The sequence below is a fragment of the Crocodylus porosus genome, unplaced genomic scaffold (assembly GCF_001723895.1).
Source record: "Crocodylus porosus isolate Cpor-Errol unplaced genomic scaffold, CroPor_comp1, whole genome shotgun sequence".
In the NCBI taxonomy this organism is placed as follows: domain Eukaryota; kingdom Metazoa; phylum Chordata; order Crocodylia; family Crocodylidae; genus Crocodylus; species Crocodylus porosus.
Genome location: NW_017728925.1, coordinates 13,314,925 through 13,329,048, shown reverse-complemented (window position 1 = coordinate 13,329,048; position 14,124 = coordinate 13,314,925). Strand labels below are relative to the sequence as shown.

The 14,124-nt window shown below is 50.2% G+C and overlaps 1 protein-coding gene across 1 annotated transcript; it reads right to left on the bottom strand.

Annotated features, from left to right (window-relative positions):
* Positions 1–3,960: 3,960 nt before the first annotated feature.
* CACFD1 (calcium channel flower domain containing 1) lies at positions 3,961–13,079 on the bottom strand. Its single transcript, XM_019540883.1, has 5 exons — positions 12,712–13,079; positions 6,978–7,050; positions 6,287–6,412; positions 5,600–5,707; positions 3,961–4,277 (listed from the first exon to the last, which is right to left on the bottom strand). Exons 1-5 carry the CDS (start codon positions 12,839–12,841, stop codon positions 4,184–4,186), a joined length of 531 nt encoding a protein of 176 aa, XP_019396428.1. The 5' UTR covers positions 12,842–13,079; the 3' UTR covers positions 3,961–4,183.
* Positions 13,080–14,124: the final 1,045 nt, after the last annotated feature.

The following is a 14,124-nucleotide window of genomic DNA, read 5'->3' as shown; positions in this document are numbered from 1 at the left end:
TGGAAGCAGGCTCAGACAGCAGTGCAGGACACTATTTGCAGTAAGAATACACAAGGACCAAAAGGTGCTCCAATATTATTGAAACGGGGCCATCCCTTCTCACAGGCCGACAGGAATCTGGGTGCAGCAAAGCAAGAGAGGACCTTAATATTGCATGCAGTTACTTCCATGGGTGTAGATCGGACTCCGCCACACTACCCACAGACCTACAGAATCACCAAAGACATGCCGGCAACTATGCGCTTACTACCACCTCTTCCTACTCACTACTATTCTGACACAAAACCCCAAAGAAATCAAGAGTGCACCCATCCCATTGAGTCCATGGGACATTACATGCTCTTTTTACAATGCGCAGGGACACTGCAGCTCACAGAGGAAAGCTGTTGTCACGTAAGAGACTCCACCGTTAGTCTCATCCTGAGGCATCCTTTAAACAGAGTGATTTTGTATTATAAGGCCCTGCACAGTCCCACCGACAAGGGTGCTGTGCTACCTATGAACACAAACCCTGTGAAAAGCCAATGCACCCCATGCAACAAGCTGCAGAGTGAAGTGACAAGGATCTACACAGAGCCAGGGGCTCAGAACGGGCTGACCGTTTGTTAAGACGAGTCGCATCTGGATTGACAGTCCATAGACCAGGCTTCAAGTAAGCAGGTGTTTGAGTCAGCGTGGTGCACAGACCCCCGGGAAAAGGAATTTACAACAGAATAGTTACTTAAGGGAGCAGCTGCAGGGAGTGTGTGGTGTGTGTGTGTATGTGTTTGTGGTGTGTATCATGGACTATCTCCCCAGCTGGGATAACCCATCCCTCCTCCTCCGTCTTTAATAAAGCAACACCATTTACACCAACTGAATAATTAGCCCAGTCACCTCTTGCTATATAATGCACACAATGAAGCTTCCCAGGAAAACAACAATAATAGTACTCCGCTTTTCCTCTTAAGGGCTACATATTTCCACCACTAGCAAAGGGCCCAGTCCAACTGCTGCGGAAGTCAATAGGAATTATGCCACCACCTTCTATGATGCTGGGATCCACCGTCGCATCTGAACAAAGCTAACATGGTTTCAACCACACCAGGGATGCAGTGTAACCATCTAAAACGCCATTTTGAGAGAAAAGACATCGATGTCTGCATTGTGTCAAACTCTCTACTAGTGTATTCATCCTTCTCTGACCCACAGCACCTCCAACTCAATGACTGAAAGAATATTTCGGGGAATCTTCTTCGCTACAGTAGCAAAAACCTTCCCACTGGGCCCAGAGACACCCAAAATGAGATGAACCATTCCCTGGCACTGTAGTCCTATCCACAGTTCAAGGGCATTTTTCTCTCCATCTTGGGAGAATGAGTCCCCTGAGAAGTGTTTCAGTAACTAAAAATACATTATTCCAAATCCAGACAAAGTATAAGACTAAATAAATCCAATGTAAACCTGAAGTTAAGGAAACCAGGGACATGGGGACAGCACAGTGATCAGTGTTGAGAAGACAGGGAGCTGGACTTTGGGACCAATTTGGATCATTCAAAAAGGAGAAAACACCGAGGGCACAGTTTGTGTAACCTGGAATAAAGCATCAGCAGGCCTGAAATCCAGGACAAGGCTGCTTCACTCTGCCCTGAAATCAGTAAGAGTTTGAGAGGTAGTTTGGCTGTATTAGTCTGAAGTCAGATAGAAGGCAGGGTAGATATGCATCTTACAGACTAACTAAATAGTTAATAAATACATCTGATGAAGCAAGCTGCTGCTTACAAAAGCTTATGCTATACATCTCTGATTTTGTTAATCCAGGAAGTGCCAGTCAACCCTCCTTCTACCACTAAGGGTTTTGCCGTCACAGCCCGTGTTCCCAAGAAAGCAGGTAAAATGCAGGGTAATAACCAAATGGCATTTTTTACCCAGACTAAAATGCAGCTGCCTCTGGGGTCATCTGTTGCAGCTGTCTTAGCAGCATGCAGCAGCCCGGTAAAACAGTTTAAGATAGAAGTGCTGAGTGGCTGAATTGCTCAGTCACACTGGTAAGTTGTGCAAGACCCCTGAAGTGTGCTGTAGGGTTGCAAGTTGAAAGCCCCACTAGGATGTGAAGTTGCCTTACCCTTCTGGGAGCGACGGGGCTCATTTTGCCCTCGGCTAAACTGCTGTAACTCCAGAGTAACTTCAGTAAACTCAGGATTATTCTAGGGTGGCAGGGATTAAAACTTGGGCACCAGAGCTAGTGTCATCTTGTGATTTGCTTTGTATCCAGTGGCTCTCAGACAAGGAGAGCCCTTTACTTTCAAGTTTAAAACAGAATCCAGAGATCACTGAGCACAATATTAGACACAACAGCTGCAAGCAGAGAGCTACATCTAGTTGGAACTGTTAGAAGACCCATTCATGTTCGCTGTTTCTTTAATGGGGCCACAGCATGGGCTATAAAAGAGTCGGCTGGAAAATAACAGGAGCTGGGGTAGCCTGTCAGCTTCTGTGCTGCAGGGTATAATGCACCTGGCTCTAGGGGAATGGAAGAATGCAACAGCTGGCCATTCTACTGTCTCTAAAACTGGAGGTGGTCAGGATACAGGGGTGTGCGAGTATGTGCATGCATGTGTGCACATGTGTAAGAGGGTCCCAGGAAGACAATATAAATTCCACCATGTAAAACAAACTGGTTCATCTTGCAGAACTGTAAACAAGCCTCACAAAAAGGATGCCGCATAGAAAGCTTCCCAGACCTGATCTATCCCCTTGTTTGCAAGGGAGAAAAATAACCATGGAGGTTAGAGACCTGCTTGTCTGGCCCAAGTGCTAATGCTGGTGCCAGGCAGAAGAAAAGAGCAGGCCCCACATTCAGAGGTCCAGACCACATGGGCAGGGAGGGGGATGCAGAGCACCAGGAAAATGCAAGACCCCAAGTCAGAATCAGGGCACATGAGCCAGGGGACTGCCCTTCCTCCCTGCTCCTGTATATCACACATGACTGGTGGGGCTAGAAAAACCCTGCTTTGCTCAGATTGTGTGCCCCTCCATCTCTGCTGGGGCCTACACATTCCTCCCCCATAGAAGGATGAGTGGTAATAGGTTTTAAAAAACCCTTTATAAAACAAGCTCAGCAAGTGATGTATTTCAAGTCCACTTCAAAAAGCAGCCATCACCTGTGGTTATATTTCAAAGGATGTGGAAGTTGTGCTTTACAAGGACTGGGACCAGATCCAAAACCCATTAGTAATGAATGATATTCTGCTGCATTAGCTTCTTCAGGCTCTGGATCCAGTCTATGGAGAGTTTGTTATTGCCTTGAATTCCTTTGTTATTTGCTGTAAGAATCTCTTGCTACACGGCATGAATTCCTGTCCTAACAGGCCCTAATATAACCCCACCCCCACAAACCGCCCCCTACTCTAAGGATCAACTAGTGTTATCAATTAAAATTCATTCAGGCATCAGCATCATATTATTAAACACTAACTTAATATATTACAGCCTGTACCAGAGAGCATCGCTGAAGGCCTGCAATGCACAAAACACCTGACCAGAACTCAGTCTGGGTCAGAGGCCCACCTCCCACTGACTTCAGTGGGACTTGGAACTGGTTCCATAGTTCCCACAGAGAAAGGGGAAAGCAACTGACTTAGGAGGCGAAGTACTTGTCCAGTGTTTCTAACTCCCCTTCCAAATCAAGGCAGCCACAATGTGGGTCTAGTAAGCCCCTGGAATTGACACCATCACTCTTCAACCAATTCCCAAAGTAAAATCATGGCCTGCAACGTGCTATCCAGCAGACACTCCATGGTACATCATGGTGGCCAGGGCTAACCTTGCTGAGAAAGGATACATACCACTGGCTTCTCAAGCAGAACTCGAACTGAGAGTTAGTCACCCCTCTGTGCAAAAAGGGGTGTTGAGCTATTTGGTTCTGGGTATAACCTCTAACTGGGCAGAGCAGCTAACAACGTGATAGAGAATCTTCCAGTTGCAATGTGCAATACTCACAGCCTTGCGTCCTTCTACTTGGGATGTTCTCAAGGCTGTTTGGGAAGGGAGGGAATGCCCCTATGGCCCCTGAGATCTCCAGTTGCCACAGTGTTGGAAAAGGTCACAGAGGAATAGAAAGGAGAGAGGTCAATTTAACGTCCCAGCAGATTTCTACGTCTTTTCAAGAGGTTACCCAAACCCGTGTGTCCAAAGGGGAATTTCACAGTGCATGCGGCTCTACAGTTCCTGTTAGCTTCTCCTCATCCATCTGCTTCTGCTGTTGCTGAATTCTGGCATAGGAAATGGCATCTCCCCTGCAGAGAAAAGGAATGGCATTACGATGTGAATGCTGCCCAGCAAAGATTGCACATGCACTGCATCTAGCACAGGGAATCCCTGGTCTAGACTGAGGTGTCTGTGCTACTGGAATACAAAGAGTAAGCTACTATCACACTGGGAAATCTCCTTGGTCAACAAGGCACAAGTCCTTCCTTCCACGTCCATCAGACCAATGCAAAGTTGGCGTCAAGGATGTCTGAGGAACTGCAGAGTACAAGCAATCTGATGGAGAAGCAATCTGCACAGGTCCCATGGGAGAGGACTAAGTGACTTGCTCAAGGTCACCCCGGATGTCAGTGGCAGAATAAGTAGTTGAACTTCAGTCTCCCTGGTTCCAAAGCAGCACCTTTAGCACTGAACCATCCTTCCTCCCCCACAGCAATGTAACAAGAGTGGGAACTGGGAGTAAAAGCAAGTGCTGCTTCCTGGCTCTTCCAGAACCTGAGCCTATTCCCAATAACATCACTGGGAATTTTGCCTGATCTAAACAGATTCAGAGCTACAATTTGTTGTCATCTCTGCCATAGCAAGTCAGAGCCAAATCCAGTCTTATGATCAACAAAAAAAACCCCTCCCAAAGACTTAACAAATCCTGGGATCACTAGAAAGACTCCAATTAAGAAAGGATTTCCATTTTATTCCAGTAGGAATGTCTCTTCCTGCTGGGATATGGACATTCCCGAGCAGCACCTACTGCTCCAGTACTCGGTTGCTGCACAAGGTTCGGAGAACAAATCTGGTCTGAAACAGTCAAGTGGTGGTGACTGGGATTTGCTTTGGCCAAGGGAAGCCACAGAACAAAGGTAAGAAACCAGCCATGAGAGTGCTGCAAAATGCTGTGCAAGGATACAAGGATTTGCTGGTAGATAATACAAGCACAGGGGTTTTTTAAATACACACATAGGGTATATTCTGTACATGTGAGAATACACACACACACGATTTTTAACCTAACACCCCCAATCTGAAACGTGACAAGTGTCCATGTAGGAGCTTCCTGACACATACTGGGAAAACCTCCCATCAGTAGGCAGCAGGCTTGGCAGTGTGATCTTAGGATGCCCTGACAAAGGCTCCTAGATAGTGCTAATAAACATGTTAGCCTTTATTTTTTAGGTTGGTCTTTCTTTGAACCACACTGTGCCCTAAAATGCCTCTCAGCCCAGGGCTCTCCCAAACCCTGGGCACTTGCCGGAGGCAGTCATCATCATCACATATCACACAGGCCCAGCACGCTGATTCCTGGCCTCCTCATCCCCCAGCTCCCCTGTAAGAAGAAAAGAGTGCTCAGTCTTACTTTTTGCCAAGTGCTGACAGGCCGTACAGCACCCCCGTCGCAAAGGCAATCGCATTTCCCAGCAACGTGGTCAATGTGAGGCTGAGTATAACTGGGAACACAGCCATCCTGAGGACAGAAAGGCAAGGTCAGACCCCAAAACAACTCCCTCCCACCTCTGCGGCATCCCCTCTGCACCTAGAGAGTGGCTGTGGGTCTTCATCCCAAATGAAACACGCTCAGTGATGGCCTGGACTAACCACTGGAATCTGCTTTGGCCCGGCACTGCCCCCGCTCACAAGAACAGGCAGGACCATGATCCCAGTGCCACACGCCGCTGGCTCTGCACCAACTGGCAACATTGCTCCTCGCTGGGTCCATGGGAAAACCAGGGAAGATGCAGCATCTCCCTGATGCACAAGGACTTCCCAGGGCTGGGGCAGTACCTCATTGCCCTGTACTTTTCTTGAAGGATCAACCCAGTCCTTAGCACACCTCAGCTTCACTCAGAGAGAACCCATTGGCCTAGTTGTGACCTTTCTGGGGCAGGTATCATGTTGGTACATGTTGGCCCTGCCCAAGTAGGGTCTTTGAGCCCAATAACATTAACACCATGAGTTAAGTCTGAGCAAGAGCAGCATCAGGCCCCCATCCCCATGAAACCAGGCACTGCTGCCCAGCCCGTAAGATGCACGCGCCCATCCTCACCCACAGTAGAAGGCAGCTTTCTGCCAGGGCCGCAGCCGATCTGCCCGTGCAGACACTGCGTTTGCAAACTCCACAAACTGGCAGCAGAAAGGAGCTTCACACAGGAACAGGACAAATGCGTTTAACCTTCAAAGCAAAACAGAAGAGAGTTAACCCTGTCACCAATTGCCAGAGAGGAGGAATGTGCCCGTAGGAGGAATGCAGTCACAATCCCCAGGCACACATAGCCAACAACAGTGGCAGCTCAGGCCCCGCACAGTGAAACAACATTTTTAATACGGAGCTTGATTATATCTCAGCACTCATAGCCAAGGACTAGCTTAGCTAGCTACTTAAATCACCCCTTTTATGCAACGAATCCCCAAGTGCAGAGAGCAAGCACCCTGCACTCCAGCCACCCCAGCCAGGAGACTCCAGGTGGGGTAAGTTAGACCCACCTTTGTTGCCATCTCCCCGACCAGGTACATGCGGTACAAGGCTGGCAGGACTGAGAATCAAGCTCAGAGCCAACAGCCAGCTTGGGCATAAATGTCACGGTAAGTTGCACACAGGGCAGAGGTTGGCCATATCGGGTTGGAAATGCAATCACTGAGCTATCTGCCCTCGAAGCATAAAGCTATTGTGGGTAGATGCTAAATGGTGCTAAAAACCAACAGTCCTGCAGCGGGGAAGGAAGGAGGAGTCTACTTACATCATCCACACCCCGGCGGCGATGTTCAGGGGGTTGATGGTCACGCAGTTCCAGAGGCCGGCAAGCGCACAGGCTTGAAAGCAAAGAAATCGATTCCAATTAATATGAAAACTGAAGCACTGAGGACACAGAGGCGACAGTGTGGTTTAGCACATCCGCCACAAGGCAGGCAGGCAGGAGAACAGGCCCTGACACAGACCTGCCGGTCACCTTGGGCGAGTGGCGGCACCTGGGTTTGAGGAAGCTTGTGGATTCACATGGCCAACTTGCCGTGTTTCCCTCCCAACCCTCACCACTCCTGGCATCCCCCCTAGCTCCTCCAGACACTATTGCAACACAATGAAAAGCAGCTCATGCACATCTACACTAAAGGGTGAGGGGCAGAAGGGTTTTGTGGCCAGAATAGAAAGCAGGGCATCTTCTCAGACCATAGCAGTTCCCTTTACTCAAGACTTGAGGCCTTCAAGCCCAGGACTCCACCGATCTTCTCCTTTACACAGAAGACCAGATTGTTTGCTTTGAAATGAAATCACTTGAAAGTAAACTCTGGTTTTGTTTGCAGAGGAATCTCTAAATCCCCTGTACTTTGCCCCTGTATAAAGAGTTACCTGCGAGCAGCACAAGATCTTTTATTACAAGAAAACAGTGGAATGAAAAATAGCCCCAGTCTGTGGCAAACCACAGGCAGCCACAAGGATGTGCCAGCAAACTGTGTGCTCGGCTCTGCGCAATGGCACGACCCCTCTTATGTCACAAGGATCCTCCAGGCCACCACTGGGTCATCTTCAGCCCTCAGCTCCACCCGTCTCACAGGCATGGAAGAATATATTTGACAAAGTGAGACCCAAAATAACCCTGGAGGCCTTGAATGTGTAATGCCAGCAGCTCTGAAGCCAGCACTAGAGCACACACTTACCTTGCAGCTCATTAAACTTGCAAAAGTTCCCTGCATCTGATACCAACATCCTCCTCCGTTGACCGCAAGAGCCTCCAGTTATTCACAGGAGGAATCTGAGCCCTGGGTGGGGGAGGGACAGTGGGATACTGCAGCAGGACTGGCTCGATAATACGTAATAGCCTGACAAAACCTGCAACTAAACAGCATGGACTGCAAAGGTGGCTTGGGCAGGGGGAGTGCTGGTATGCCTCCAGTGCCTACATTATGCAGGTGACTGGGTCATGTATGTCAGTACACAAAACCATCTCAGACTGAGGTATTTCAATAGAGTCTATGTTTGTCATTCCTCAAGTGGCTCCTGAGATGGAGAAGGGGGACAAATTTGAGGGCCATCACTAGTGAAACCTCAGATATTCATAGGATCATAGACTATAAGAGTGGAACGGAGCTCAAGAGGTCACGTCTAGTCCAGCCCCCTGATCAAAGCAGGGCCAGCCCCAACTAGATCGTCCCAGCCAGGGCTTGGCCTAGCCAGGTCTTGAATACCTCCAAGGATGGAGAATCCACCACCTCTGGGGTAACCTGTTCCAGTGTTTTACTACCCTGCTAGTGAGAACATTTTTCCTAATATCTAACCTCAACTTCCCTTGCTGCAACTTGAGCCCATTGCTCCTTGTTCTGTCATCTGCCACCACTGAGAACAGTCCAGCTCCATCCTCTTTGGAAAGACCCTTCAGGTAGTTGAAGGCTGCTATTAAATCCTCCCTCCGTCTTCTCTTCTCCAGACTAAATCAGCCCAGTTTCCCCAGCCCCTCCTCACAAGGCATGTCCCCCAGCCCCTGAAACATTTTAGTTGCTCTCTGCTGGACTCTCACCAATTTGCCCACATCCTTTCTGTAGTGGGGAGGGCAAAGCAGGTTAAGGATCCTTTGTACAGACAGCGATGAAGTACCTTGCCTGAGTGCACACAGCAAGTCAGCAGCAGGGAGGCCCACTCCTCCAGTTTGGGGGCAAGAGTAGAGTATAGGGGTATTCAGTCTGAAGATGGCAATCATAAGATGTGAAGCCAAGATAGAAGGGAAGGCAAAGGAGACACAGGGACAACCCTTTCATAGTGATCCTCACCCTTCAGTCTCCAAGCACTTCCTAAAAAGAGGGCAGGGTGATTTGCTTCTGTTTAAAAAGAGAGTCGGGGGGGAACTGAGGCACAGAGCTCCAAGTACTTTGGCCACGCTCAGCCAGCAGGCCCATGACTTAGCTCCCACTGCAAGGAGAAGCACAGGCCAGGTTCATGGGGCCAGCTGCCACTCTGCAGGGAAGGACACGGCAGACAGCTGGTAACCTTCCTCCCTGATCTTACTGGATAAACGCATGAGCAGAGGAGGGGGACAAACATCTGAATCAAAGTTTTGCCCTTAAAGACAAGTCCATGGCCTTCACTAGGACCCACGTAAGCCATCTCCAAGCACATCAAACTTCCAGACTAGCTAGCAACAGGGAGCATGTCACCCCTCACTGAAACGCAGCTACCTCTTGGGAAGAAACACGGCAGTGGCTTAACAGCTGACTGTAACACCAAGGAACATTTTAGGCAAGGATGTTTAGAAGGAACCCGATTCCAGTCCGAGCCATAGGAGAAGCAGAATGTCTTTTTCTCATCGTAAATCCGGGCTGAATGCCACGAGTATTGCTTCCTTCCCTGCATCTTTCCAAAGACATTAAGAATCAGGGGCTCTTTTTTCTGGGAACCTAAAAAAAACCCCATGACTCTCCTAAGACAAAGTCTGCGTGCAAAATTCTCCTGTATCCCTTCCATCGAGGCCAAGGGTCAATCAAGCAGTAGCACTGACCAAACAGTTCTCTTGTTCCTGAAATCAGCACGATGGGCGTTTTGCATTTGCTGGCAACTGAGTCAGTGATATGCAATCATCGAAACACCGGGCACCCCAGCGTTTGCCAACAGCCACTGAGACAGTGGTTCAGTGACCTTTGCTGTCCTCACTTCTGCTGCACGGGAGCCCTCCAAAGCACCCCAATGTGTCATTGCCTTACTGGAGGTTTACTGACACCTGCCAGAGAAGTCCAAATGGAACCACAGCCATCAGCTGAGATGCCTTTCACGGTGCCAGGCCACAAAGAGGCTTTTAAAGTAAGGGCATGTCTGTAATAGGGGAATCGGACCATTCTCCTGGTTGGTTATTTATTTAATTTCTGTCCTGGGCTGAGTCACTAAGGAAATTCAGCAATAAATGTGCAGCTGAAATGGGACTCCTGGCAGAAAGGCGCACTGCACTTCACAGCCCATGTGGCAGGCCTGCTCTCATGCATATTCTATAGTACTCTCTGCCCAAGGTTTCAAAGTACGGTACAAAGGTTTCTCAACAAAATCACATCTGTGTTACAAAGTGACCTGCCTGAGTCCCACAGTCACTCAGTGGCAGAGCTGGGAATAAAAACAAGTTCACCCAAGTCCCTCTCCAAGCACAGGCGATTCTGTCTATAGTGTATTTTTGGCTACAGCATATAGGCCAACCTCTGCCCTGGCATCAGCAATCATGACTCCACTAAAGTTACAGCAGATTATGCCAAGAATGACTGTGGCCCCATCAGGATACAATGATCCTTTTAGCAACCCAGATACAACCAGTGAACATCCTAGGGAGTGGACTCAACACTTGGCAACTCATAAAAACTGGAGATATAGTCCAGTCTTCTCCAGCAACTGTTGATGTAACACTCAGGGAGGAAGACCCTGAAAAGAGGTCAGTGGTAACGGAGGGCTCAGGGAACCACTCTTCCTGTTATAGGCCAGTTCTTGAATCCTGATATCAAATTGCCTTTGAGTTGCTTGGTGGATTTGTTGCTTGCTGAGCAAAAGCACAAGAAGAAGCAATTCTCAGAGGTTCAGAACAATATCCCTGCCTGCCTGGTTGCACAGAAAACCTTGGCAGTATGAGCCAAGTGGGCCTCAAGGCCTCGGGCACCAGGGCTAAGTACAAACAGTCAAAAAGCACAAGGCTGAATCGATTCAATCTTCGCAGGTTAGTCTAAGCTGCGGAGATTGAACCAATAAGCAAGTAAACAGACATTCACTTTTGCTTATGGAAATGCAGCTACCTGCCTGCAGTGGCCCTGGCCAGAAGCCAGGGGGGCTAGGGCACGCCACCCTGCTAACCTGGAGCAAATACCTTGAGCCAAAGTGAGCCTGCCCACCCTGCAAGGACGGGGTTTTCAGGGGAGGTGCAAAGCATCTTGGGATGCTGGGGAACTGAGAGTCAACTTGAATGTAGAAGGGATCTGGGACAGAAGTCCAATAAACCAATTTAACCTAAATCAGGTAAATCTGATACTACATCCATCTAAATTTAAACCAGTTTCAGCCATTTTGAAAGCAGTTTAAACGCGCTGAACTTCTGTTGTGTTACAGATTTGAACCAGTCTCCAATCACATATACTGGTTTATGTGTAATTTCTGTCCCTGTCAGAGGTAAAGGGAACAAACCCAACTTGTGATTTTTAAACCCATCTCCTGACCTGGAGGTTGGGTCACTAGTCTGAACTGCTTGGGGACTGCAACAGTGTCACCATATGGGAACCACAGCCTGTTGGCTCTGCACTCTTCATGGCCTTTCTGGGGCTTTTGACCATGAGCTGGGGGAAGAGTCCAGCTTCCTACCACTCCAGCCCAAGAGAGATTCTCCAGCCAGCTCCCTGGGGACACACGAGCACCAGGGGAAGCAGCAAGGGCTTTCCACTAAGCCCTGTGCACTGGGCCAATTTCCCCTGATAGGAACAATTCCAGTAAAACCTTTCACAGTGCTAGTAATTCAGTGCCAACTGGTGTAGTGCCCCGTGCAGCCCAATCAGAAGCCCCAGCCTCCACCAGGAACCTTCTCGGGTCTACATTAGGCACTGGATCAATGCAAACAAAAGAGACTGCAAAAAACCTGCCTCCCGGTAGCACCACACACAAGGGCAGCTGCAAACAGGCAGCAGCTTTGCCCAAGCAGCCCTAGACCAGGGGGCAAGGGCAGAGAAAGGGATGAGATGAAATGTTACAGCAAAGTGAACACCGCTTCGATGAGAAACACACTCGCTCTCCCAGAAATGACTGGGCTCTGTGCAAGAATCACAGACAGTTTCCAGCAAGAGCTCGGACTGGAAACGATGGCCCCTTACAGCTCGGAGACCTATTCGTTTTGTCCTTTTCAGTAGGAAGAGAAGAAACCAGCCCTTCCGAGAGAAAATCCTCCCTGCTCGACCTCACCGAAATACACTTCCCTTGCTACGAGCAGCAGCAGCAACACAAAAAACATCTGGAAATCAACAACCTGGCAGGGGTAAAGAAAAAGCCCAGGCACCAGACTGGAAACACTGACAGGGCAACCCCCATGGGCCTAATCCAGCCACCTGCCTGCACCACCCTGGGCACCCCCTTTCATATCACTGCCCACCCCCCCATGCAGGATCGGGGCCTGGGACCTTGTCGGGGTTGACACAACCACAGAGATGTGTAAGTAGCACAGTGCTGTTCTTGCCTGCAGGGAAAGTGCTGGGCAGGCAGACTGAACGATCCCAAAGCGCAGCCCACACCCCCGTCGCTGCCTGCTTCTAGATCCTCGATTGTCTGAAACACAAAACTGCTGCTGCAAACTATTGTTTTGCCCCCGCACCGGGCACTCGTGTGTACACGGCTCCCACCCTCGTGCGCACACCTGACCATGCAAAGCAGGCTGCCCTAATGCACGCCAGTCCAGGCAAGCAAAGGAAGCAGGACGGATTGGGGACCACCTGCTCCAGCAGCACCCTGGGAAGCGAGGGCTACGGGATACTCACAGATGCCCCCGACGACCCCGGCAATGCGGCACAGCCACCTATACCACCAGGTCATGCCATCATCGTCGCTGGAGTCAGCTGGGCCCAGGGCTGGGGCGGCCGGCTGGAACTGGTCCTCCTGGGAGATCATGGTAGCCGGCTTCCTCAAGGGCCAGGAGCCACCCCCTTCCCACCTGAGGCAGAGCAGTGGAGGATGCTCCCTCCCTCCTGCCCTCTTGGTGACAGCCCCTCAGGGGGGGCCGCAGCTGCTGGGCCCCTCACCACCGCCCCATGGAGCCGGCCTGGCCCCTGCCTGCCCCTCAACAGCTGTTCTGTTCCTGCTGACAATAGAGAGTCTCTGATCCACGTCGCCCTGCGCGCTGCATTGTGGGCCCCCCCCTTGTGGGAGGGCTCTGATGTCAGCCCCCTCGTTAAGCAGCCAAGCAGGCTGGGCCTTGGCTCTACATATTCATGAGCTGCAGCTCCCAGAGGAGGGGCTCCTTGCAGGTCTGCACGCATGCACGGGAAGGCAGGCACGTTTGCAGGCAGGCATGCGGGGAAGCCTGATCTGAGCGCACCTAGGTGGATGCCTGCCCACAGGTGAGCTGCAGAGGGAGCAGCCGTGAGCCCCTGCATGGCCACACAAGAGCTCCCTGGTGCCAACCGGCAGCACTGCCGTACATATGAGTCTGGCTGAAAACCCACGCGCAAGCCTCTGGGAAGGCTTCTCAGCTGTGCTGTGACTGCTGTGGTCACTGCTGCACTTCTGCTTGACAACAGAGGCTGAGTGACTTGCCCAGGACCAACCAGTAGGTCTGTGGCAAAACCAGCAGAACCCAGGTGTCTGCCTGCATGGTCCCATGCTTTCACCACTAGGCTGTCCTGTCTGGACAACTGTGCAGGAGAGGCAAGGGGCTGGGCAGCAGGCCTGTCAGACCAAGCAAGTGCCTGCACAGAGATGGAGGAGGCCCGAGGTGTGGTCAGCAGGTGTGGGTTGCTCTTTGGTACAGTACCACCCCCTTCACGCCAGCTCTTTCCAAGGGCAATAAAAAGTTCATAGACTCCCAGATCTGTCTAAGGTCAGACATTTGGAAACAGGGTCCCTCCTTCAGGATTTAACCCAATAGGACAGTTCTGTAAAGCTGCTCTCTCTTGTGAACTTGGATCTGACTGTGTGTTCCCATGGGGCTTTCACAATCTCCTCCTGCTCCTGCTGCATTTCTTGGGTAAACAAGGGTGTTTTAAGAAATGCAGGGAAACCAGTGAGGGCCCTTTCACATTAGCTACTGGGGAAAGTGCCTTTGAACCGTGGTGTTGCCAACTCCTTCATCACAAGTCTCATGCTATCGGATAGTTTCTTAAGCCCTAGCTCCTGGTATCAGCTCATTACATTAGACTCTCAGCTTTAAGTGTATGTCACATGTCAAGGGCAAA